This window comes from Equus przewalskii, chromosome 5 (genome assembly GCF_037783145.1).
Source record: "Equus przewalskii isolate Varuska chromosome 5, EquPr2, whole genome shotgun sequence".
In the NCBI taxonomy this organism is placed as follows: Eukaryota; Metazoa; Chordata; class Mammalia; order Perissodactyla; family Equidae; genus Equus; species Equus przewalskii.
The window spans coordinates 15,451,234-15,478,317 of record NC_091835.1 but is presented as its reverse complement, the minus strand read 5'-3'; the positions used below and the strand labels follow the sequence as shown (position 1 = coordinate 15,478,317).

The 27,084-nt window shown below is 37.1% G+C and overlaps 1 protein-coding gene across 50 annotated transcripts in view; it reads right to left on the bottom strand.

Moving 5' to 3' along the window:
* MFF (mitochondrial fission factor) overlaps positions 1-26,466 on the bottom strand; it is a 33,860-nt gene extending 7,394 nt beyond the window's left edge. For 2 of the 50 annotated variants that reach the window (XM_008514191.2, XM_070618442.1), the window contains exons 1-8: positions 26,294-26,434; positions 23,089-23,200; positions 22,166-22,343; positions 20,802-21,022; positions 19,674-19,843; positions 12,438-12,526; positions 9,697-9,771; positions 5,284-5,442 (exon numbers count right to left, since the gene is read on the bottom strand). In XM_008514191.2, coding sequence (XP_008512413.1) covers positions 5,284-5,442; positions 9,697-9,771; positions 12,438-12,526; positions 19,674-19,843; positions 20,802-21,022; positions 22,166-22,203 — 752 coding nt within the window. In that variant the 5' untranslated portion in view covers positions 22,204-22,343; positions 23,089-23,200; positions 26,294-26,434. Of the gene's footprint in view, positions 1-1,418; positions 1,452-5,283; positions 5,443-9,696; positions 9,772-12,437; positions 12,527-19,673; positions 19,844-20,801; positions 21,023-22,165; positions 22,344-23,088; positions 23,201-25,994 lie in introns of all 50 variants that reach the window. The other 48 variants (XM_070618446.1, XM_070618455.1, XM_070618443.1 and 45 more) reach the window with 39 other exon arrangements.
* Positions 26,467-27,084: the final 618 nt, after the last annotated feature.

Sequence of the window (27,084 nt, the reverse complement as noted above, 5' to 3'; positions counted from 1 at the left end):
TATATTTCAAATACTTTAAATATCTTTGCCTCTCATGTCCTCCATTTTATGATTTTCATAAATTTAGTCTTTTACAAGGGGTTAAAAAACAAAGGGAATCTATATTTATGTAACAAAATAGCACCAATATATAAAATAATTTTTTTGGTGCTTATATTCTAATTTACAGAATTTAAGACAGAGGACGACTCTGTTTAAAAAGAGAAACTTCTCTCTCCTAGTTGGAGAAGCAGTCACCAGCAATGTTAGAAGAATGTCAAGAAAACCGGTTAGTAGCACAGCATGATCGTGGTTGCTCATCTGGAATCAAGAGCTATATCTTGAAAACTAAAAATTCTAAGTAATTCCCACTTCCCACAATGCCTTCCCTCCCACCTGATTAATTTTGACTAGTGCCTGTTATCTTAATGTAGCTGGGTCTCATTCAAACCCTCAGCTCTCAAGAGCAAAACTGCAAGCCTCAGTTCTGGAACTGAGATCAGGAGGCGTGGTACAGCACATCACAGTAAGTGCAGTCAAATACGGGAGTCTGATCCTGAGACAACCAGGAGGGACACACGGGGCTCTCAGTGAGAAGACTAAGGTGCACTGGGAAACTCTGGGGGCATTTCACGTAGACTCAGTAGATACTTGGGTTCCAGAGGACAGTGAGTTCTCTACCTAGGTAAGCAGTAACCTTTCTAATAAGTTTTATTTTTTAAAATCAGAAAACAAAAGCTCTATGTGGTCAATGGTCAACTCCTCAAAAAGTAATCAGCAATATTTACTAATCAGAGAAAAAAGGTTGGGGTATAGGATCCATATAAGGATTTCAAGAATTATTACATTCTATTTTGAATGTCTCATTCTCTAAGTACTCATTAATTAGGTTTTGCCTGATCGGTATCAAGGCAATTCTTAATTGTGGTAAACATTTAATACTGAATGTACTAGTTTTCTTTGTAAGTGGTACAGTTGTAGAATTTTGGCCTTAATACAAATCACTATTTTATGTCAAGTCAATTTATACAAGAAAATTTTAATGTTTAGCTTGTACATTTTCTAAAGGCACGACTGGTCCTTAAAGACATTTCTGGAACCTAGAGGATAGGAAATTCAGAGACTTTTGTGGGAGACATATTAGACTTCTATTTTTTTGGCTAGAGAACAGTGAGAAACCACATATGCCTGAGATAGGTTTTGAATTCATCACATCCTACTAATACATTTTCTGTGGCATTAGGAACACTGTTACTCAACTATAACCTTACATACACTAAGAGGAGAACGGTTAACTAAATGAAGCAACCACTGCATGCTACCTAAAGCTTTCTAAAAAAAATTCATACTAATATGCTCCAATGGGTCTGCCATATTCCACAAATTCCACCACAGAGATCTCCCTTTTATAATGCAGAGCCAGAAAATAATACAGTTACCTTTCACAACGTATTTCATTTTGTCTTCTCACACTGGCAATTGACACATATAATATAAAAGTAAATTAGACAGGTATTTGGCAAAGTCAGAAACTTCATTCAAGTACTGCTTTCTACCATAAGTATGACTTAATACAGTAAAAAAAAAATTTTTCAGTTTGATAAATGTTTTGTAATTGGCAAAAGGGAATGAGATCCAAGGCTCTACAGGTTCCAGCATTAACTTGTATATTGATATTTTTGAGTAAATAAATGTTCTGCCTTAAGAGAATATCTGTTTCTTTGCTAAAAAAGATGGAAACTGCTACAGTAAATAAACAGTTTGACTGGGGGACCAGGAACTATAGACATTTTTTAAAAAAGAAAAATTATAAATAACAAACACTGTTTCAATGGAAAATTTGCATTCTAGGTCTTCCAAGTAATAAATTTATACAGATACTTGCAAAAAATATAAATTATTTAAACACTGGTTTCTTATTCCATTCACTCAAAGCTTGTACAATCTGCTAAGAAAAACTGTATAAAAATAATCAAGCTCCTTCTAAAAATAAAACTCAAGCATGCTAAGCATGACTTATCTGTCAATATTTAAATAATGTTCTTACATAGGAATTAAATTTCTTTTTAAAAATGTTAATATTTTGCATTGGACAATGATATATGGAACTCTAGCAGGTGTCAGAAGACATGGTCATTTCTTAACCAGCCAAGGACTAAGTCATAATAGCATTTTACATCCAATGAACACACTTGGTGCTTGTCCTACGTATTTTGGTAAATTTTTGATACATCAGTTTTCCAAATGCACAGCACTTCCTATATAAATAAACTTTTCTAATGTATATCTAGGATTTAACTTTGTCTTCATGTTGAGCTTGGTTTTAGATCAAATAAGTTCTCATAAGATGAGAAAACAAAAACATAATACATAAACCTTTCAACAGTATCCCTTAAAGTGTCAACAAAAAATAGTTCTGATGTCAAGCAACTATGAACCCGCACTATCTTATGATAATAAAGCAGGCAGAAAGTTCTTCTCTTTCTTTCTTCCTGCCAAACAGTTCTAGCTTAATGTAACTATACCTAATGTGACGGCATAAGGTCAAAGAGAAGATATTGCATTAGCACAACAGCCAAGAGTAATAAAATGGAAAGGAAAAATTATGTACAGAGCAGGAAAAACAAAAGCACTTAAAACTTGATAAGCAGTATTATTTTATAATCATGCAAGTAGAACATTATCCAAATTTCACATTCCTATTTCTTATATCTGAACAGTCATGCTAGACAGTTCTCATAGTAGAAATAAAAACTGATTTGGCACTTACGATTCTGACTAAATCTTGTTCACATTTAGATCATAAGAGATTTAAAAACAATGAGACCCCAACCCTTTCAATAATGAAAGCATCCAAGAAGACGAATGAGAATCGAACCCTCCAGGCTCCAAGGTAACAACTAACTGTGAGTATCCAGGAGCAAAGAATTATTAATATGATTACTTTATGAATTTTTAAAATCTCCTTCATTTAAGTGAATAAGACCATTCCTTCCCAGAAAAGGAATTTGAAAGGTATCAATTCATTACAGTTAAAAAAATTTTTTTAAAAACTTCACTTAGGGCTCAAAACAGTTTTTCCTAATAAAAGAATACAAAATAAATTTTACATTAGTAAGATTTGTGATTTTATACATCTGAACTTGAGGCAAAATTTTTTTCCATTAAGGAGAAAAAATAATCCAACTATTTTTACAAGTTCCATTATCTTGAACTGTGTATGTGTTGGGGGTTGTGACAAATAATTTTAATGTACCGGGGCTTTGTCATCTTGCTATCGCTTAATCTACATAGGATTTATAAATATCTTTCTCATTCAGATACTTTCACTGTAATAGCACTTGATATGATATAATTTGACCTAATAATCCGGTGTCTTCTAAAGACCCATTGTAATTAAAAAGATAAAGAGGATATTTGGTGAAGAATAAATCTATTTTAAGGATAGAGAAGAAACAGCCCTTTGGAAATTCTACTTCTTAAGTGCCAGGTACTTTATGTTCAATATCTTTTGAAGGATCTCCTTCAAATTCTTCAAAATAAAGAATTTGAAGCCATTATTTCTCTGTCTTAAACAAAGGTGTGTGTGCAGGGTGAAGATTCCTCACAAGAATCCAGAAAACCAGGTAACACCATTATTATCCCTCTTTTTTTTTTAATAGATGAGAAACATGAGGCCCAGAGAGGCTAGGCAACTTGTTCAAGGCTATCATGCAGCTGGTTCTTCAGTGGGGTGGATCAAGACTGAGTCTGACTGACCCCCTGAATCCATGCTTTTTCTTCTGAACTGTGCTGCCTCTTTCAGGTTCTGAATATTCTAAGATAGTCCTTGAAGCTTCAAAGAACATAAAAGGGACTCTAAACCCTTGAGGAGGGATATATATATATATATATGTATATAGGTATACACACACACACACACACACACACAGAGTCATGCGCTGTATATTGATGTTTTGGTTGACGATGGACTGCATACACAATGGTGATCCCATAAGATTAGCACCATACAGCCTAGGTATGCAGTGGGCTAACTATCTAGGTTTGTGTAAGTACCCTCTATGATGTTCCCACAAAGATGAAATCAGCTAATGACACATTTTTTCAGAAACTATCCCCGTCGTTAAGCAATGCATGACTGTATATACATACACACACACACACACACACACATATACATGAATACATATATACATACGTGTATATATAATTTTCCCCTTGCCATAAGCTTTGCTTTTAAGCTTTTCTGGTGTGGCTTTAAGTCCTTGGTTCTAGCTTTAACCACTAGATTAACCCTGGGAAGGCTTAGAAATGCCAGTCGAGCAGTATGGACAAGTACTTGTGAAGTATGGTGAAACATCTGGGACTTGAGAGTCAAAAGCACTCAGCAAGAAAAAATTTGTTCAGAGTAAGCCCTAAGACAGGTAAGTTCCCAAGGTTAGAAACAAGGTTTACTGGAGGGCCAGTTTAATTTATTGGGAATTCTTCAAAATGCAGAAATTAATAGTCTGATCATGAAAATTCAAACACTGGTTCAGAATCACTAAATAAAATGTATGGAGTGGAAATGAAACTGACTGTACCTGTCCCACACTGTGCCAAAAAAGCTCCTCAAAGTTCATCTTTTTAAAACACTATGTAGTAATGAACCAAGGACAAAAAGTATTTGAAATAATGGCAAAAAAATTTTATTTGTGTGAACAAGTCTAAGTATACTACTAATGATTTTATTTGAGATGTTTAACAGTGAGATGTTATCATTATTGAAAAATATCAGTACTATCAAAAAGACAACAGCACCTGGGATTTTCAATACAGGCCTAGAAACTCCTGCTAAGAGGAAAGAAAAAAAATGTCCTGGCAGCTACACTGACATCATCTTCTCAGATTTGCTTCATTAATCCAACCACATTAGCATCATAAGTGATTAAATCAAATGACTTACTAAAGAAAATTAGCATGCTTCAGTCCAACATCCCACAATCAATCCAACAGCATCCCTCAGCATCTCCCAAAATGGACTACTTAGAGCAGGTCAACAAGGCCTTTAAAAAAATCATTATACTTCCTGTGTACAATTATTAACTGAATACTCTTCCTGACTGAAGAGAAGCTAAGAGATCTTATGAAATGTGAATTTTGGACAATAATTTCAAATTAAAAGAAAACAAAGCGAGCCATTTTAAACCACTGCATCTTAGAAAGAGACGAAGCTGTAAACATAAAAGGTAGACACCACAGTCCACTAACAAGAAGCCAAAAAATATGCAATAAAGCTGGCAAGAGTCACTAATGGCCAATCACCTGCGATTTTCATCCAGCACATCCAAGATCTGCTGGTATGCCCTACGAGTAGAAGACTGGATAAGCGACAAAATGCCTCGAGCAGAGGAAAGGTTAGCTCCATCTTCAGGTAACATATGGGGAGGACAGACCCGAACCTGTGGTGGCGATGGTGTCACACTGTGTACATAAGCACAGCAAATGAAGAGAAAAATACTCAAGTCAGATTTTTATAAAACTTCAGCTGAGCAGTTTCCCCAAACACTTTTACATTTTAAGAATTATCTTAGTTTTCTTGTCCCTTTTTCCCACCCTTCATTTTCCCCTAAGAAAACAGTCACACCAAAGAAGTTAATAAACATTAAATTGTTTAACAAAACCAGCTACAATGCAGCATCGTAACTGTGTAGCCTTAAACATCAAATTAGACAAACAATATGAAAAAACAACTTTGGAGAGGGAAGAGGACTGTAGCAATGAGTGTGTTCAACCCCGAGCTTCAGAGAAGCAGCATTTTTTATTTAGTGTATTTATTAAAATTCAATCAACCAAATCTCTGACAAACAACAGTGCACTGCAACTTACAGATGACCAGAGGAGTAAGACAGAGAATTCCGAGATACAAGTGTCAAAGTTTAAACACGTGAATCGAAAGTGATTTCCATGATAACGTCATCTCAAATACTTCACAAAGACAATGAAACAAGCTGAATTTATGATGAGCAAATTTAAAGATGAATTAAGCTTTCAGAAAACTATATCAAAAGCATTTTGATTGCTTAATTATATTAAAGCATATGTTCTCTAGCTAAATGACTAAAACATAAAACTACTCCCAATTCCGTGAATACAGTGAAAAAAGGCAAGGATGCTCCTTCAATTATCCAGACGGACGTTAAACAACCATTTCCGGGCTTGTCAGTGACAGCAGTTTCAATCACTCTTTCACGTGTGAGCCGAGATGCTCAAGTTTTTGGCTCCACCACCAGCGCTCCCTCAAAGCAGAACACATCTGAACGATGCAATTTTACAGCTCTAACCTGAACTCTTTAAGACTGGTGGCAGCGTTTTCAGAGAGCTGCTTAACATTAGAGTGTGATCAGCTGTCTGAGGTATTTAACTGATACACGGACTTGGCATCTGATTTTTTTTTTATATGAAAGTTTTATTATAATAAGAGGACTATGTCCTTGGGATGAAGGCTCAACATTTTTTCTCAATGTCAGGGCAAACACCTTAGACTAAACCTCATTCTTGTGGATTACATCCAAAAGAATAAAAGTGGAGCAGACAGCGAACAAATGAAAAGGGAAAATTTTTCATTTTGTCTTGTGTAACCTTTTCTAACTTAACATGTATTTGTTCGGAAGCCAGAAAATAGGTGGGATAATTTTTGGAAGGATAGCTGTCATCTAATATTATTTCCACAGTCCCAGAAACTTAAAAACAAAATCTTCTCCACAATTTGGCAAATAACTCTAAATGTCTTGATGATCCAAAGTGAGAAGTACAATAGATATAAAAATCCTGTTTCCTAAAGATTATTTAGAAGAGAACGATCTAAGCAAAATCTTGGCATATTGAGATATTAATCTGTCAGGGCTGATTCACCATAGGAATTAGGCCTAATGGTGTCAAGATAAACGCAAATTTTCAGATGCACACTCATGGATGATTACCCTAAATGTCTGCCCAGACACCAGGAATCTTCTGGAATACATATAAGCCAACTTATCAAGTGACCCACGGTACTTGGCAAAAGCCATATTGGGCATCCAAGAAGAGTAAAAAAGTCAGTATATCTGGAATACAAAGTCTCAGTACTAGCCTTGCACTCAGAATTCTCATCAGGCAGCAAAGGGAAAACCTGAAGTTCTTGCTCTATGTAAGAAACCAGACTGAATTCATGTTAGAAAAGTGTTGCCAGAGGCAGGAATAAAAACAGTCAGTTCTGCGTCAACACAAACAATCCATCTTACACGCTTCTTGACAGAGTTGCCAACATACCTCGCTAAATTTACTTAAGAAAGTTTTAAAAGACTAATTGGTAAAATATCTATTGCTATAATTAAAGTTTTTGATTTTGCATTTTGGGGCTTAAAGTGAATACTTTGCATATCATTCTGTATTAGTAAATAAATTAGCTACATACTGGTATATTAAATCCTATAATAATGAACAATTAGAAAAACAATCTTAGAGCAACAATGTTGATAAGCTAAATTCAAATCCATGAAAAAAGCTTGATGGATTTTTGCCCATTAAAAATTAAAAGGAAAGAAGGGTTACTTCTTTTGGGAGGAACCATTTTTCAGAAACAAGCAATAAGAAATTGTTTAAGTTCTAAAAGTACAAGTGTTTCCTGTCCATACGTAGGAAATCAGATGTCATTTATAAAGTAGTCAAGCATAAACTAACTTCAGATTAACTGCAAAGAATTCTTAAGATGGAATGCACAGAAGGTCAGATTCTAAGATTGTCTATAAGATCTCCTCCAATTCGAAATTCTATGGTCATATTAAATTGGGATATGGAAATAAATGACAAAAAAAAACCTTCCATGGTCCTCAATTGTAACTTAATAAGGAAAAATATTTATGTAGAAAGATGAAATTGGGTCTTCATCAATATTAAAGATATTTATTTCATCAAAGACCTACATGAAAAAAACATATTTGGGTTTCTGGTTGTTTCTCAAAAGAAATTAAGGTCTCAAAGATTAGTAAGAAATTTAACTTTCCATTAATTATATACAGGCAATACTTCATAAACAGCCAAAACAGAATAGGAAGTATTGTTTTAAGCCAATGGCCACTTTGGGCAGTATATATATAGGTTAAATGTCCTTGATTGTTAAAATTTATTTCCACCTACAGATGAAGTGAATGATTAAATCAGAAGATGACCAAAATTACCCTAATTAGAAGCCATAAGTAGTTTAGCAATTCTTTCTTTTCTAAAGCTTTAAGCAGTTTTGCAAGTCTGTTTACAAATAATCAAATTTAAGAACAAAAAGAATAAGCCCCATATTAGAAATTGGTCTGATGCTAGCTAGAATGTCCATGACTGGCATCAACCGTGGAGGGAAACAGTGCTTTTAGAGCTGGGTTTCATCTCTGTCCACTCATCTGCCCAACCAGAGTAGAGTGACTTTTTGTTTTGACAAGTGAACTACTGTGAAAAATAAAAAAGTAAACATACTGCAAAGGCACTGAGATTATTTAAGCATACGTTATAACATTAGTAATTTAATAAAAATGCACATTGATGATAAATTGATCTTAGTAAGTCATAAAACAGCAAAATCTCAACTTCATCTTTTTCTTTTATAAAAGATTAGGAAATTCTGAAAAAAGCACTGATGTTTTACCATGTTATTTCATCCATAATAGCTCTAACTCATGCTTACATGAAATCTTACCACAGGACTGTTAAGTAAACAATGCTAGCCAATGTCAGCACTCAATTTATTTGGCAAAACTATGTCATTATTAAAAAGTAAGCCCAAAATCAAGTACCTCTTTCCCCATGGGTTTTCATAGGAATAATGTTTCTCAAACTGTGAGAATAACCTCTTTGGTGAGGCTCCAGCCTCTTCCAAAATAACAGTAAAGGTAAAATATTGAAAAAGGGGAGAAAAAATTTTCACTGAAACACAAATTTTGTATCATTTCTCATAAAATTTTAAATAGAGAGAAAACTTTAATTTGTTGTCACCATCTAAGGTAATTTTCTGGTTCCTAGAAGCATAATGAGAGAATCAGAATAAGTGAAAACTCATTGGCTGTCAGAGTGGCTTTCGTTGCTTAAGGACTACAAGAGTTGTTGAATTCTTACATTGCACGCCAAAAGATCCCCCCGCCCTTGCCCCTCATGAGAAGTCAGTCACTTCCACGCCTTGTTTTGTCACACTTACAGAAAGAGTGGGTTTAATGGTCTCAAAACATTCTTCCAAGCATAATTTTAATCTATGGAATTAAAAAAAAACTTAAATGACAAACCACATTTAGACTCCATTCTCCTTCTGGGTCAAAATAAAACAAGAAAAGATGGTGTGCTAAAATTTAAAAAAAGATTGGAATCACTGAACCTGGTTAAGTTGACTCTGTAGAGAATTAATATGCCAATCAAAGCAAAATAAAGAAAATGGAAGAAGATGCTTGACCCTTAGGTGTAAATTATTCCATTTCATGTTCACCATTACACCCAAATCATACATACACACCTTCCTTAGTTCCTCTAGTTATTTTTTTTCTTAACAAAGTGTGTGATGACAGTTTGAGAAATCCTGAAACAGAGGTACTAAAAAGCCAAACAGTAAGAGAATTAATTAGGGTATTATATGCCAATTACCTGGTGAAATATTAGTATAACATAAGCCTGCAAAATTAAAACAACTCCTACTTGTGAAAAGCAGAGCAGATAAAATCTTACGTGTAGTCCGGTGCAGAAATCGGTGCCTGGAACCTTGAAATTTTATATCTTGGGGCAGAATCTGATCTGTGCCACCTTAAATAATAATTATGCTTCTTTTACATATTCAGCTTTTATAACACAAAGAAAAAGCTAGATACGATTCTACTGGTCAGACTTCATTTTTGTGTCAACAGCTGACAACAATCAAGCCCATTGTCTCTTGAAAGGAATTAAGAAAACAAAGGCCCGTGCTCCTGCTCTCATACTCACATGTACTTCTATTCTTAAAGCCAAGGAATAAAATAGAGTGGAGGCAGGCAAAGGTTCATGCACAATGACACATAATTGATCTCACATTCCAAAGAAAAGACTAAAGGAGGTAAAGACAGCAAGGGTTTAATAATTACTTTAATAGAGGTAAAATATAGCTGTATTATATTAAGTTTCTTCCTTACCACATTACTAACATTGAATACATAATATGCTCATTAAACAAAACTCCTAAAGTTAATTAAATGCAGATTAAAAGAATTCAATTGTAAATTGTAAAATTAATAAGAGAAGAAAAGCCAAAGTTACATTATTAATAAAAAGATGGTTCAGTATCTTACCACAACATGGTAACATACATAACCAACACAACAAAAAGTATGGTTAAATAATGCAAGCATTTCATTGTGAAAAAATATAGTTAAATATTCAGGTTATTTTTACTACCAAAAATTTAAACATGAGATTTTCATTTTTAGTAAATATCTAGAAAATGCCATTAAGGCAACTTAAAGAAAAAAAGAAATCAACTTTTAGTTAACTCTGCTAATCTTTTCTATTATGAGAAACTTGTTATTAGTAACTGCAAAAAAAAAAAAATCTATGAATTAATCACCTACTCTAAATCATACTTTACTAGGCTAGTTTTCATACATAATAAAGCTGTTTCGTTTCTCTTCAACTGAACTCATCTGTCAATAATATATTGTGAGAAAAACACAAAAGTGATGTTGCACTAAAATAGTCCTGTTTTTATTTCAATGTGGAATTTCAAAGTAATTAAGGACCTAAATAATAAGCCATATCTTTTATATAACAGAAAAGTTTATTAGAAATCTTTGTGCCTTAAAAAATATTACAAACAGAAAATAACAAAAGCCCTTAGGTATATGTTTAATCATTCTGAGAGGGTACTAAATATCAAGAAGCTACCTTAGCCCTAAACTATGTACCCTTTTCACCCTTTGTATAATATATTTGGAAATATTCTGTAAAAATGGATTTCATGAGCCAGCTAACATCATTGCCAACCAGGCACCTTCAGGGAAACACACAATTATCATAAAAAATCTCCTATCAATAATGGTTGAATCTTTCAGATAAGTCTTCCCTGAAGGAGATATATATTCCTTTTAACTTACTGTCTTCTCATATAACCCTTCAGTATAACTATAACTACTTTAAGAGACATTTCAAGATTCCCCAAGAAATCAGAGCAGTTACAGCTCTCCTTTGCACCTAACACAAGGGAAGACAGACTCTATCCCCATTGAAGCCCCTTCTGCATCCCTGCATCCCTACACGCTTCAGTCAGGTCCAAACCAGAACTTGATATGGTTTAATATAAATGGTATAATTGTACTATGCTCTAGCTATTTTGCAAATAAATTTAAATGTTTTGCTTTTATCTAGATTTGCAAGCTCTAAGGAGAGAGGGATGTATCATCTCCTGATTCTTTTGCAGTTCTCAGAGAAGCTAACATGAAGTTTGGCATCAAATACGGTTCACGATGAATGAGTTCATGAAAACTGACCAAAAATTTAATGAGGAAGAAATATTAATTTACATAAACAATCTAAATCATCCATTTAAAAAAGCCATAATCACCAATGGCTTTGAGACTTAAAATTCTAATCAGTTTTTAAAGGAATATTTCACTTGTAAAAACCCATTAATTTTAATAAAACAACAAAAAGCACTTGCCTGATCTAGAACATCTTATAGTGGGGTAGGTTTAAGATCAGGGTATGACAATATAATCAAATGAGGAAGAAAGGTTTAAACAAATAGTCCTTTGAACAACATACTTATATTTTTGGAAAATGAAAGGGATCTACTAATTCAATGACTCAGTAGACAGAGAGGTAAAAAATAATCCTGGCAAGCAAAAAAAATTCCATTTGCTTATGCCATATCGTTTACCACGACTCATCGGGAGCAGAGCTGGAAAGGGCTAGTTCACAATCCTATGACAAACGGAGTCAACTGAAAGGAAAGATGTTTCCTTAAACAACATTCTCCTTTTCCTTCCTTCCTTCCTTATTTATTTATTCAACCTATATGTTAGATAAACATTTTTGGAGGCTGCACAGAACTGAGCACTTATGTTTATCAATTTTTCTGAGGTATACTTTAGAGGAGATTACCAAAATAAGCAAATCATATTCACAGAAGACAGTCATACACATAGACAAGGATAATGCTACTAAAAATTCTCACAACAATCAAAATAATCAGATTTTAAGGCTATGAACTGTACTGCAAAAATGTAAAATTGATGTAAATGTAGAACTGATTTCAAACACTATTAGAAATAAATTTACTTTTTTTTTCAGGTTCTTAGGCATAAAACATACACTTCCTCCTCCTCCTTCTTTTTTATAATATTTGGGAGCAAACAAAAAAGAGTGAATTGTGTAGAATAATATGGGACAGACAATATATGAAAACTCAGGAAGGAGATACAGTGCTTAGTGGTTTTACTCACATGGAGTCAGTTCTGACCAGCTGTCCATTTTGGCGAACAGCATTTTCACTCATAGAACGCTCTCTTTTTAGCCTGCCAACTGCACGGATCTGTAAGGCACAGAGAAAGGGAAAAGACAGAAGATATTCTTAGTAGCCCAGTGGCTGCTTAGCATGAAAAGAATCTAATCCAAGGCTACTGACAAAATTTACGAAGAACATAACTAAGAACTGCTGTCAGGTATGTTTAGTATAGACATGTTAAAAAACAAACCCTACTTATTATAACGCAGATAAACTTAGGAATGCTGGTTTATTTTATGAAACAAGTTACTTCTGGTTTCTTTCTAAGTATTACTCTTACTTGGTACAAATACTATTTTTATGTTATAATTTATGTAACATACTGTTAAACAACAATTTACAATAGTTTTTAAAGGCACGTATATTATGTGAAATGAGATTTATTTGTACTACAAATAAACGTTCCTGGTTTCTGGGGTTAAAACATTCAGAGTTGATTGAGGATTTGAAAACTAGACTAAAAAAGTTTTAAAGCCTTACTAGCTTAAAGGTTTTGGAATTCGAGAAATAGTCACCATCTTCTATCCCACATGCTCTTCTTACAAAACATATCATTGACCTCTTTCCATTAAGGGATGGGCTCTATGATTCCTTGAAACTGGTGGGCTGGTGACTGCTGTAGATGATGATGCAGTGTGACTTCTGAAGCTAGGTCATAAACAACAGTCAGGCTTCTGCCTTTTCACCTAGGCTGTTCATGTTGGACAACGGCACCGTGATGCGCAGCTCAAGCAGCCACACGGAAAGGCCACGTGTAGGTGCGCCAGCCAACAACTCTAGCTGAGGGCCCAGACAACAGACAGTACCAACCAACATATGAGTGAAGAAGCCTTCAGATCACTGCAGCCTCAAGCTGCCGAGTCACCCCCAGCCTTTGAGCCCTCCTAGCTTAAGCCCACATCCTACAGAACAGAGACAAGCTCTCTCCATTATGCACACTGCAAATTCCCAACCCACAGAATCCATAAGCAACAGAAATAATTTTTTGGTTTAAGCCAGTAAACTTAGGGTGGTTTATTACACAGCAATAGATAAACAGTACAATGGTAATCATTAACTTTCCTGCTTAATTAGAATTTTTTTTTTTTTTTAACTAGAAACAGCCATACTTCATGGTTAAAAAAAATGTAAACTTTACTGTAAAGGACAACTGGTATGTGAACCAATGGATTTGAAAAGATTTTCAAAAATGCAATCAATATCTTTTGATGCTTTTAAAAAGATCTGGGAGTAGATTATCAGGTTATAAGCATTACCAAAACAGAATAAATCCTGTATTTCATGCCAACAAAACTTAAAAGCACACTAGGAAGCACATAATTTCAGAGCCTGGTTTAGATTTGGTTATGGTTATGAACTATTTACCCATCCAAACAAAAGAAAAAAAAAAACTACTAAAAACAGCAAAGGAGTCAGTTTGGAGCTTACTGCAAGAGCTCTTTAAAAATCAAAATTATTTTAAAGCAATTGTATATAAAATTTAACACCTCCACAATCAAGTACTCTTTACTCACAGTGAGCAGTACTGGGTTGCTTTGTGAGAATCCCACTGATAAATGCCTTCCTACTTACTGCACAGCTGTGCTCACTTTCCCTAGAGAACAGCTCTTCCATGTTGTAGGGATCAAGATGAATTTTCTACTAGATCAGAACCATTCCTGCTGCTGTGTGGTGAGTACTAAAATGAAGCAGGATAGGAAGTGATAGGAGACAAATATGTCTTTGACTTCAACACAGCCTGACAAACTAGAGCATCCTAAGTCTACCGTTATTTTCACCATTTGAAATCTGATTTAAAATATATCTTAACAGGAACATTAAGCTTGATATTACTGCGATATTGGGGGTAAAAATCAGCTTAAGACAAAGGCATATATTTGTTATGCCTCCTAATATGACCAAATTGCATATTGTGAAAACAAAGAATTTAGATGCTGTCTGAAGCAATAAAGAACTCAGCGATCTTTAAAATATTATCACCCTGTAGTTCAAGGTCATGATGGTTGATTTTTCAATTCAGGTTTTATTTTTTAAAATTAATCAGTTTTTATCTAGCTTTTCTGAGATCTAACTGACAAATTCAAGGTTTTTAAACGTCATCCAAAACCATCCTATGTCGATTACCCATTTAAAAACTTTTATTCACTCCTGAGTCTGAGAAATCTGGCTTTTAGATTCAGATAACTTCCTGGAATTTAGGTCACAGGTCTGCTGTGTCTAGTTGTAGGCATAACATTCCCCTCTAATGTGCTTATACTCCAAGTTACATTTGATTGTTCATAGAATCCTGGACAAACGAATGTTCTCTAGGCCTCTGTCTAGTGGTTCTCTCCATCTGTTGAGAGCTGCTCTCTCCTTCAAGAATCTGCTCAGATACCTTACTATTGTCCCCTATACTGATCTGTTTTAAAATAATTGTTCAGAAACACGGATCTGTGAATTGCTGTGGGACTTTTATAGGAAGAGGTAAAAGTAGAGTTAACAACGTGGGCTGAACATCTTTCCCTCCCCAAACATGTCCACTGTCCAAATTTTAAAATAATGAACTATGGAGAGAACAGTTGAGAGTGATCGAGGGCTATGGGAAGGAAACGTGGAATACGAATCAGCAGCGAATAGACCATGACTGTGCTCAGAGAGCCATGACACAGCAGCTGCACAAAGAACGTGAGTGCACATCTCTGAATCTCCCATGGATGAATGTGCATACATATATACAATTAAGGCGCTTCCTCTTTTTCCTCTTCTCTCCCTTTTGTTCCACTTTGCTCATCACAGTCCCAGCTCCTCTCTCCACAGGAGGGGAAAAGAAAGGGCACTAAACAAACCATCACCAAATTGTGATCAAACTCACATTCATCAGCTTCTCAGTTTTCTGAGCTATCACAAGACCCTTTTAAGTATTCACTGAGTGCCTGGGAGGCCTCCTGCATTTGCTTTAGGACGTGCTATATGGCTGGGTCACTTATTACACCTCAGGTCAGCCATGTTCCTTGACTTCACATCCTCAGGGTTGTTATGTCAATTGAACTGGACCATCATATGGCACTGATAATCACCTACCACATCCTGACAATTGGATTATAGATCTAGAGCCTTCTGTTAGACATCCATGGCTTTTGTGTTATCCTTCATGAAAGCTTCTAAGGCAGCTGCATTCCAAGTGTAATCCTTGACGAGGCTGGTTCTAGCTGGATATATTTCTCCCAGTCTTTAAGCTCTAGCTGTACATTTTGTACACGGCTGCTGTAGAATCTGGCATCCTGTGGATGCCATTTGATGGCTTCTATATAAAGCTTGCATGGCCTGGACATAGTTCCTTTTCTGGAAACATTCATTGCCTTTGTTCTTCTCTTCCAAAACCAGGTTAGGGTTCATTTAGGCCCACTGACTTGCTTCCTCTAGATCTTCTCTGACTGTTGACAATTCTTGGGTACATTTGGGGTTCAGTGATCTTCCAAAGATTTACTGCAAAAATGGATGGCATTCTCGCACTTCTCTTCTTTGAAGTAGGAGCTGTCAATTCAGGCAAAAGCTCTTACAATCTGTCTTTAGTACAATCTGTCTTCTCTTCCACTTCAAGAGCCTTCTTACAAAGCTCTTGGTATTTATTGTACTCAATCTTTTCAAAGAATACCACTGCTTGATTGACAGGATATGTCGGTGGAGTCTAAATATTTGACGGGGTCACGTTGCTTCAAGTCTCTGTCAAGTCTTATTAGTATCATTTTCTAACTCTTTTTCTTAGTTTTTCCTTTTTGTTCTCTGGAAGATCTCTCACTGGCTCCCATTTGGAGCCCTTTTTCAGAGGAGGAGGCAGTATCAGTGTCACAGCCTCTTTCCTTGTCATTCCCATTGCCTAATCCACTCTAGTATCACTGAGAGTTGTCACGATTTGGGCGTCTTGCAGTTTCATGCCCAGACAGATGGTTTATTGTTCAGTTGCTTTACTAGTTCCCTGTAGTTAGAATCACCAAGCAATGGTCTGGATTGAAAGCGTTCATCAATTTTCTCTCTACCAGTCAAGTCTGCAGATTTTAGAAACCCTCTTTGAGCTAGGGGATCATCTGCTTCATGTTATAACCTTCTTCACAGGTTCACTTGGATTCTTCAAGCCCGTTTAAGAATTCGAGTGACGTTTCTGCAAATTATTCCTTGCATCAGTCAGGCTTTTAGACAACAATTTTGTAGTTTTCCTCATAAGCCACCTTCTGGTAGTCTCCTTTCTTGCCATAGGCTAGTGGTCCTCAATGGCGGGTGATTTTGCCCTCTAGGGGCACATTTGGTAATATCTGGAGATATTTTTTTCTTTCTTTTTATTGTGATAAAATACATATAGCATAAAATTCACCATTTTAAAGTATTCATCAGTGGTATTTAGTACATTCACAATACTGTGCAACTATCACCATTATCTAGTTCCAGAACATTTTTATCATCCCAAAAGGAAATCCCATAATGATTAAGCAGTCACTCCCAATTCCTCTCTGCCCTAATCTCCTGGCAACCACTGATCTGCTTTCTGTCTCTGTAGATTTGCCTATTCTGGATATTTCATGTATGTGGAATCTATAATATACGGCCTTTTCTGTATGGCTTCTTTGACTTAGCACAGTGTTTTCAAGGTTCATCCATGTTGGAGCATGTATAAATACTTCATTCCTTATTATGGCTGAATAATGATCCACTATATGGATATACCCCATTTTGCTTATCTATTCATCAGTTGGTGGACATAATAGCAGCCACCCCTTGGCTATTAGAGACATTTTTGATTTTCATGACCTGGAAGGTGCTACTGGTATCTAGTAGAAAGAGATCAAGAATGCTGTTAAACATTCTACAGTACAAAAGGACAGCCCTCACCACAGCAAAGAAATATCCAGTCCAAAATGTCGATAGTGCTGAGGCTGAAAAACCTTGGCATGTGCTGTAAAATGACTACTACAGAATAAATGATTCAGAGGACCGCACTTGATAGATTCTGAGTAGCATCTGAATGAGTCACCAGTGTTATCAGCACTGAGGGTCTCATCGCCCTTCTATTTCAATCCATTTTCTAGAAGCTACAACTCTGGTCCCCCCCACTTCCCCACTCATTGGTTAACAGCCTCTTGAGGGCTGCCTGACCCTTCTATGGACTTGAAGTACAGAACCTCATCTTTGCTTTCCTTTCAATAGGCAGCTGGTACTAATCTCAGAAACTCTTCTCTTGCACCTCAGGATTTGTCTCTTGCCACAAGGTTTTAACTTTCATTGCAATATTTATACATATTGAGCTTTTAACATGAATTAGAACATGTGCTCGACACATTACATGCATTATTACATTTAATTCTCACAATAATCTTATGTACTTGGCATTATTTTTATCGCTATTTTAGAGAGGATCCTAGGAATTGTTGAATAACTTGCCCAAAGCTATGTGTTTACTAAGTAGCAAAGGAGGCCTTCAAAATTAGGTCTACTTCTCAGCCTGTTTTTCATCCCAGTGCTTTACACTTTGGGCATTTATCACTTTTTTTTTTCTTTTTTTGAGGAAGATTAGCCCTAAGGTAACTGCTGCCAATCCTCCTCTTTTTGCTGAGGAAGACTGGCCCTGAGCTAACACCCATGCCCATCTTCCTCTACTTTATATGTGGGACGCCTACCACAGTATGGCTGCTAAGTGATGCCATGTCCATACTTGGGATCTGAACCAGCAAACCCCAGGCTGCCAAAGCAGAATGTGCACACTTAACCGCTGCGCCACCATGTAACTAAGTATCACAATTACTGCAGGAGTGAACCCTATATAGGCTTAAAATCTAGGTCTACTGAGGGCAATGCTGGTAAACTCTTTTTCTTCACTCAGTTTTAAAGTAATACCCAGGAAAGTGCTTGACTTGTTTTCAGTTATTTGCACAAAACAGGCATAAGTATCTAAAATAGCAGGAGCACAAAGACCAAAAGAAAAACAAAACTCAAAGAATATCAAAGAGGGGGTGTCCCTCCTGGCAGATCCTCATTCCAAGGCAATATTATTCCCAGCTGTAATTCTCACTGGGAACTTTGGGGAGCTGGGAAACTGGGCCTCTAACTGCAAGCATGCTGTGATATCTTCTGTCTTGTGTAACGATCTTCATAATTTTCATTTTTCTCTGCTATTAAAGAACTTTATATCTTCTGTGTGTGTTAGTCTCTCCCTCACTCACACCACTGTGCAGAAATTAGGTTTCACTGCACAGTGTCTTATACAAAAACTCAAAAAACGTTTGTCAAATAGATACAATTCTGCAAGTATCTTAGTGCCTTTTCACCATGTAAACACTATATTTAATGCTTTTCACCAAGTACTTATCTAGAATGTCCAACCTGGCACCTATAGTATATCTCAGCTCAGCAGAAACTTCCAACCTGAGAAAAGGCCACCTTAGTACTAGGAAACTGCCCTCACCTTGGTTATATGGGTGCCTTACCCTCTCTGGAAAGGACTAAGTGAAAAGTGAAAGACATAAGCAGTTCCATCATCAATAAAAACACGTTTGCACATCATTTTATAGTGGTCTCATGACAACAACACAGTAGAAGTTCAGAAGCTATAACGAAAAAGCTGCAACTACAGAAATCATCACAGAAAAGAAGTCTTACCAGACTGGCTCTGACTAATGGCAGAGGCAAGATAGGAACTTTGCTACTAATAGCTTATTAGTCCATCCTGCCAATTTAGGTCAACAGGGCTATCAACATACATGGTACAGTGACTAATTCAATAGAAACTTTTCAGCAAGCAGGGAGAACAGGCAGAGTCAAGGGAAAAAGGAGCTTTCCTTGCCCTGTCTGCCAGACTGCTTTCATAGCAAAGTGAGGCACTAATTTTCTCCTCTGCTAAACTTCCCAACTTCTTCTGCATTGTTTAAGGTGTTAACTCCTGGTCATAAAGCTCTTCCTTCAAGACCACATCAAGGTTAATGATTTCCACAAAATTTTCATTTTCCTGAAACATAATATGTAATACCTTGTTTATAAGTATCTATAAGCCAGAATTTGCAGTAATCCACAGTCCATGAATGAAAGCAGCAGGCTTTCATTACATATTGCTAATGATATGACTTATAGCCTCTTAACTCCTCTTTACCTTTTGCTTTTGTCTATGTTATCTCAAATTCAGTTGATCGCAAAGCTCTATACTTACTTCTTCATTTTGAGGGGTTGGAGGAGGTCTTTCTAAATCCAGGAAATCTAGTGGTCTTTCACTTAGCGTAAGTACACGAGGTGGTGTTTTCAGTGCCAGAGGTTTAAAGGGAGTTGCTTGAATAAGGTCAAGATCTGCTGGTCTTGAAAATGGAATGTCTTCATTATTTCCTGAGAGTGAAAAAATAAAAAGGAAAGGAGGAGGTTTTCAAAAGGTAGTAGTTTTATTAAAATACATTTGCCACTACCTGCCCACTAGAATGGCTAAAATTAAAAAGACTGACAATACAAAGCGTTGGCAAGAATGTGGAGCAACTGAAGCTCTCATACATCACTGATGGGGATATAACAGGGTACAACCAACTTCAAAAATAGCTTGATAGCTTTTCATAAAGTTAAACATAACTTATAATATGATCCAGCAATTCCAGTCCTAGAGATATGAAAACACATGTCCTCACAAAGACTTGTACATGAATATTCATAGCAGCTTTATTCCTAATAGCCCCAAACAGGCAACAACCCAAATGTCTATCAACCAATGAATTGTGGTGTATCCACACAGTGGAATATTGCTCAATAATAAAATGGAATGAACAACTGATATAAGCAACAACATGGAAGAATCTCAAAAACATTACCCTAAGTAAAAGAAGCCAGACCCAAGAGCGTATACTGTATCATTCCATTTATACTGTATCATTCCATTTATATGAAACTCTAGGAAAGACAAACCTTGTCTCTGCTTATAGGAGATTACGGCTGCCTGGAATTGAGGCGTAGGAACTGAATGAGGTGGGGCACAAGGGAAGCTTCTGGGATAACAAAGTGTTCTGTATCTGGACTGTGGTGGAGGTTACATGGGTGTATACATTGGTCAAAACTCATTAAGCTATACACTTAAAAATTACACATATTTTATGTAAATTATACCTCAATAATTAGTTGAATTATTAAAAATATTGTTTGAAATTTCAGACTATTGTAATAAGTAAAAAATTTGAAAAAAAATGCAATGTTGCATTTCCCAACCACTTTTCTAAATAATATTGTGAAAAATCCAAAAGTTTCCATAAAAATATACAAAACAAAGATTTATCAGGCAACTTTATAAACAAATGTAAAATACCTGCTACAACAATCCTCTCTGGAACCTGCATAACCACACTGGCATTTGGAACTCCTTCTTGGAACCCTTGTTCCAGGTCAGCATTTGGTGGTGCTACCTTTAATTTTTCCGGGACCCTCATTCGCTGACTAATACCTTCGGTGTATTCCATTTCATACTGAATTCGACTAATTTCCGCCATCTCAGCAGCAGTGGGAGAAGGAAATGCTGCCCCACTCACTCTGTGGGCAAAAAATTTAAAGATGGGGGTGACTGAGTGTTAAAATGTCAGTCTTCTCTACACAGTGAAGTTAGAAGACAATAACTTACAGAAAGAACAAAAGGAAACTTCTCATTTGTGAGTACTGAATACATATGAAGGAAAAACAAAAGGCTAAAGAAAATGTTTTCCTCAACATAATACCTTCTCATTTACCAGCTGAAATTGCATGTTGAGGATGTTGCTTAGGAGCAAATACAACCACTACACAAATCTGCACACACACAGACTCCCTCTTTCTCTCTGCATAAATAGATAAGCAAGCTGCTTATAACTCAGAAACGCCTGAAATAAAACTTAAAATTTCCTAATTAATTATTTGAGGGAAAGCTCATAGGACTTTATAAAAATGAATTAGAAATTGCTGTCATTGGGGCCGGCCCCATAGCTGAGTGGTTAAGTTCACACGCTCTGCTTCTGCGGCCCAGGGTTTTGCCCGTTCAGATCCTGGGCGCGGACGTGGCACTGCTCATCAGGCCATGCTGAGGCGGCGTCCCACATATCACAATTAGAAGGACCCACAACTAAGATATACAACTATGTACCGGGGGGCTTTGGGGAGAAAAAGGAAAAACAAAATCTTAAAAAAGAAAACTGCTGTCATGCATGAAAAAAATAAAACCTTTTAATGATGAAAATCAGATTCATAAGGCAAATAAGGTTAATTCTAAATTTACTGAAAAAGAAGATGCAACTCCCTGAAAAATCACAAAACACAAATTAAAACTTCTTACTGAATGTATACTTGATGACTAAGAGGCAATGGATACCAAATATAGAATATGTATTAATAGATTCTTAATGTACACATTCATTTTGAGGGACTGAAAGTTTCACATTACTAATTTATATTTAATATCATATTTACAAGTATATTTTTAAAAAGCATGACATGCCTTTAAGGGGAAAGATGGTACAAATGCATTGGGTAACCTAAATTAGAGAAGGATCTATGCTTCAGGGAAATGCAGTAGAAAGAAACTTGCGCCAAAATAGAAAATGCTGGTAAAATGTAAAAGAGTATGGTTAGCCTATGGCAACCAGCTTTCAAGCCACTATCTCTCAAGCCTGTAATACCAGCTCGACTGAATAAAATGTCACTGACCTTCCTAGTGGTGTGTCAATGCTTGTTGTTTTACTCATGTTTAATACAGTAAATACACGTCTATAATAGCTATTAAAATACTGCTACCCTGTAGTTCAGTTTACTTTACACAACAATTCCCCTACAGATCTGAACTTTTTTGGAGGTGTACATAACAACACGGACACTGCTTTTCCAGCTGTAAAAAAGAAAGAATAAAAATCAGTATTTCAGCAATTTATTTCAGAAGAAAACTATAAATAAAAGTACACATCTACTTAAAATTAAAAGGCTTGGAGCTTGGTCTGAAAAGCACTTTTCAACTCTCTCCTAAACAGTCAGGCTATACCTCAAAAATCCTAAAGACGGTTTCAAGCATAGGTACTGTTTTATGATTTTGCAAATAGGATAAAGAAAAGCCAATCAAATGTATTTATAAATGTGAAGTCACATTAGAAAAAAACATTTTGTCATAAAACTCCACTAGTCATTATATTCTGAAGGAGAAAAAAATCCTTTTCCTTTTTAGACTAAGTACAAATGAAGAAATCACAAAGAAAATGTAAAGAGCAGAGGTAAATATACTTGAGGTAGCCTAAAAATTTGATGTGTAAGTAATGGTTTCTTTAAAAGGAAATAACTTTGAAAACCAAATTACACTAAATTTTCAGCAAAAGATATTATATATAAATCAAGGGCAATAAAAGATTAAAGAGAGTATACATGTAAGGGACAGCGGGGATATTTCTTAAACTCCATGTCAGAGATGGATTACACACCTTAAACGTCACCTCACTGAGATGCTTAGGAGAGTTCTTAGAGGGTTGCTTAAGTAAGCTAACTTGCTTCTTTTATTCTTTGTCAAATGTGTGAAAGGATTCGGCATGCAGATAGATGGTTTAAACAGTAAGAAAAGAGAGCTGAAAGAGGAAACTTTTACTCACAAACGTGTACCGAGGACTGTTTGCTATTTGGCACTATCTACTTCTGCGCTTCATATTAAACCCTTTAACTTGCTTCAATGTGCATGTGCTGGATTCAGAGCCACTTACGTCCCTGGGGGAGAAAAACAGGAGCTAAATGAGAAACTAGATGATACCAACAGTAGAGATTCATCGCTGGAAATCCACCAAATGATAAAAGTCACTAAAGGTGTACAACCTTATATTAAGAAACCAATAAAATAAATAAAGAAAAAATGAACAAACTTACCACCAATTTTAGTCCCACAGACAGGATCTTACGAGCATTCACTAGTTAATGCAAGGTAAAATGAAAGACTACTGCCATCGTTTCTGATTTGAACTTAGAAAAATGTGGCAGAGGAAAAATATCTAAGTTTAAAAAAATCTTTATGTGTATATACATAATATGCACACTATATATATAATATACACACATATATTAAGGAGGAACAAATGCATTGGCTAAATTTTCATTCAGTATTAAATTTTGTATTTAATTTCATTCATAACTTTCATTTAGTATTTAATTTGAACCAGTAATAAATGCACATGGTACAGAGTACACAAGAACGTACAGAGAAAATAAAGTCTCCCACCAGATCCCATCCTACAACCACCCAGGTCCCCACTAGCAAGCTCTATTAGCAATTTTTGTGCATCATTCTAGATGAGATACTCTTCCTATCCCTGTGTGCCTGAAGCACAATTAAAGCTTATATCTAGAAATAACACTGAAGAGACATCTCAAAAGGATTATAGCCTTGGGACATTATAAATTGAAGCTTTATAATAATAAACAAGGGATGCAAATTGCTAGAACATTATCTCCCTGAAATGTGCCATTTTCCACACTCCATTTACCACATTTCAGTCTTATTAACTTTCCACTAGTATATCCCATGGGTCTCAACATTTCATTCTATAGTAACATCCTGTCTTAGGAGAAGCTCTGCGTTTGTAAAGTATCACAGACATTGATCGTAAAGGTGGACACTGAAAAGACAACTTCTGGAAAAAGCTAAATCCTCCTGTAGCCAACCTGAGCTACTTAAATTCTAAAAATAAATGGAAATTTTCTACTAAGATTTAACTCTGTACTGTTCCAATTACTGGCTTTCCTGCTTAAGTAAAATAGATCAAACTACAACTTTTTTTTCTCCCTATTAGACTATGGCATTTTTGGTAAAACCTTTTGGCAATAAATAAAATAAACTTCTTATTTGGAGTTATCTTCCAGGCAACTAGTACACGATTCTCTGTTATATAACTAAGGACACATAATCCCTCTCAGAATCATAGATGATCTTAGATCTCTACTTTCTAAGCCCAGTGGTTCCCAAACATCAGTAACTTACTTACCAATTTCATGTTTTTTTCCCATATTGACACAGTCCATTTACTCTTAGCTACACTTAATCTTTTCTTTAACTCAAAATTTAAAAATCCTTAACAAATGTATTTTAAAAGAAAATTTTACATCATTACGTTAATCCACGGACTTGACGTACATATATAAATACACGTAACAAAAACCTAACTATTACAAAAACCGTCATCCATATACCACCTAGAGTCAAGTCACATCCCACTTATGGAAAGTGTCCCAATTTTGGGACTCAATGATTCAAGCCTGACTTTCTCATTTTCTAAATTAGAAAACTGGGACCCAGAGAAACAGCCCAGGAAGTCACAGAAACAACTTGGATCAAACTGACTGTGGTTGCAAAGATTTACATATTTTCCAACTACAAAAAAAGTCAAGCTCTTTATCACATATTGTGTGGGCCTAGTTCAAGGTTTTTATATAGGTCACTCTGTTTCAGTTCTCTTTTCAAGCAACTGAACAATCAGGCTGTAGCCAACCAGGATTAAGTTTAATTTTTTAAGCAAAGTCATTGAAAACTTGGAAAACTATAAACTAACGAACTTTAAAATAAGGTTATGAAGCCACAAGAAAACAAATTTCAACACCAGAAGGGAGGAGAGTAACAGCTAAACTTTGCAATCCTAAAATGGGCAGTCCTATCAGACAGGAAGGGGTAGAACACACAATTTCCTTTTGGAAAGAAGAGCAAAACCAACTCACAAGCGTTTGGAACCAAGATGGCAGGTCCCAGACACAATTTAATTACATGGGAAAAGACTACTAAGTGCAACGAAATCGTTCTAATTCTTTCCAAATCCATTTTCCTAAGGGTCTTTCCTTTCGGATCTCATTAGCGGGTGAAACTGACACAGAAACAAATTTTCATCTAGGGAGAGAAAACATTTGAGATCCTCCAGTTAACGTCTCTCAGTGGGTGAGAGCCCTGATACAACTGGTTCTGCATGTGGGAACAAGCGCTGCGAGGCTTATCTTCTGCAATTAAAAGACGCCACCGCTTTTGAAAGGGTTCTCCTCCCTCGAGAATACCCCTTGTTCTAACGCTGTAGAGGGCAGAACTGGGGGGTTCTTCTCCCACAGGAGGACGACACGTCCTGCAGACAAAGGTCAGAGGCTGGCAGAACGGGAGCCGAGCTCTCCTCCAGCTGCCCAGCTCCCGGAAGGAAATCCGAGGAGCAGCTCCCTGCATCCACACCTGCGGGCAAGGATGTGCAAGGATGCTGGCAGACCGGGCCCACCAGGGGCCTCCCGCGCACGGCCGCGCTTCCAGCGAGGCCTTTCTTTTCGAATACGTATTATCCACAAAGTAAAAACAATCAAACAAACAAAAAGCTCCTTTAAAAACGGCAGGTGTTGATTCAAGGTCATACCAAGACATCCCAGGGCCTTAGCCCGGAGGGATGAGGGACGACGACCAGCAAAGCCCCGCGTCCAAGCTCTCAGGACGCCCCGAGCGTTTCCCAACCCCCAAACTATGTTCTACCGGAAAAGTCACATTTACCGACAAAACGGGACACCGAACTAGAAAGGTGACGAGGTTAGCCCAAAAGCGTTGGCAGGAGAGTGTGCTGCCCTCCGTTGTGCTCCTCAGGGACTGAGGCGGCGGCAACGCCCGAGGACAAGGAAAGGCCAGGGTTGAAGGTGAGCGGCCCGCGGGGCGGGACTCGGGCCACAGCGACACCACGGACGGGCCGGGGCCACCGCGAGTCCCTCGGGCGGCCGCAGGGTCACAGCCGCGGCACTAGGGCTGGTGACCGGCCCGGGCCGCGGGCCCCGGGTCGGGAAGAGGTCAGCACTCACCCCTGGGCCCGCTGGAGGGTCCCCGGCGAGAGCCGCCGCCCGCTGACTCCCGGGGCGCTCGGGTGGGCGCTCTCAGAGGCCGTTGGCGGAGCGCATGGAGGCGCCCGGCCAAGGCACCCGCCGGAGCGGCCCGCAGCGGGCCGGGAGAGACGCGAGAACGGCTGGGGCTGGCCTCTGCCAGGAGCCGTAGCTGAGGCAGGTTCGTGGTCACGTGACGAGAGGAAGGGCGGACGTGAGGCGCACGCACAGCAGCAGGGGCGGCGCGACGGCGATACGGAGACATCTTTGTTGTGGGCGAAGTCGGCCAACCTCAGGTAACAGTATTTATGCAATAAGTAAGTTTCGTTCACACCCAGGTTTATGAGGGTTCGTGATTTTTAAGAACCTCGTGTTTACAAGGTAGCCAGTTAAAATAACTGTTTTTCAGGACTATCTGCATCAAAATCTATGTGATATGAGGCCTAAAAATCTGCATATTTCATCAGCTCTGCAATGGATTCTTAAACGCTCCAATTTTGGGTTCTCTTCAAGACCTCTGTTAGATGTCTCCCTTAACAGTGACCCCTGCCCTGGCTGGCTCCACTAATCCTTCAGGATGAGAATCATGGAAAGGAGAAGTTAGGTTTCACAGTAGTCGGCAGCCTTCCCGGAGCGCTCTCTGGCTCTAAGCACCTAACTCCTAACTTTCCGCGGGAAAATCGGTACCGTGCTCATCAGCGTTGGAACGGACTGAAGCAAAATCCCAGAGTGCTTTATATGCCTCGATTTTAACAAACAGCCGAACAAAGATA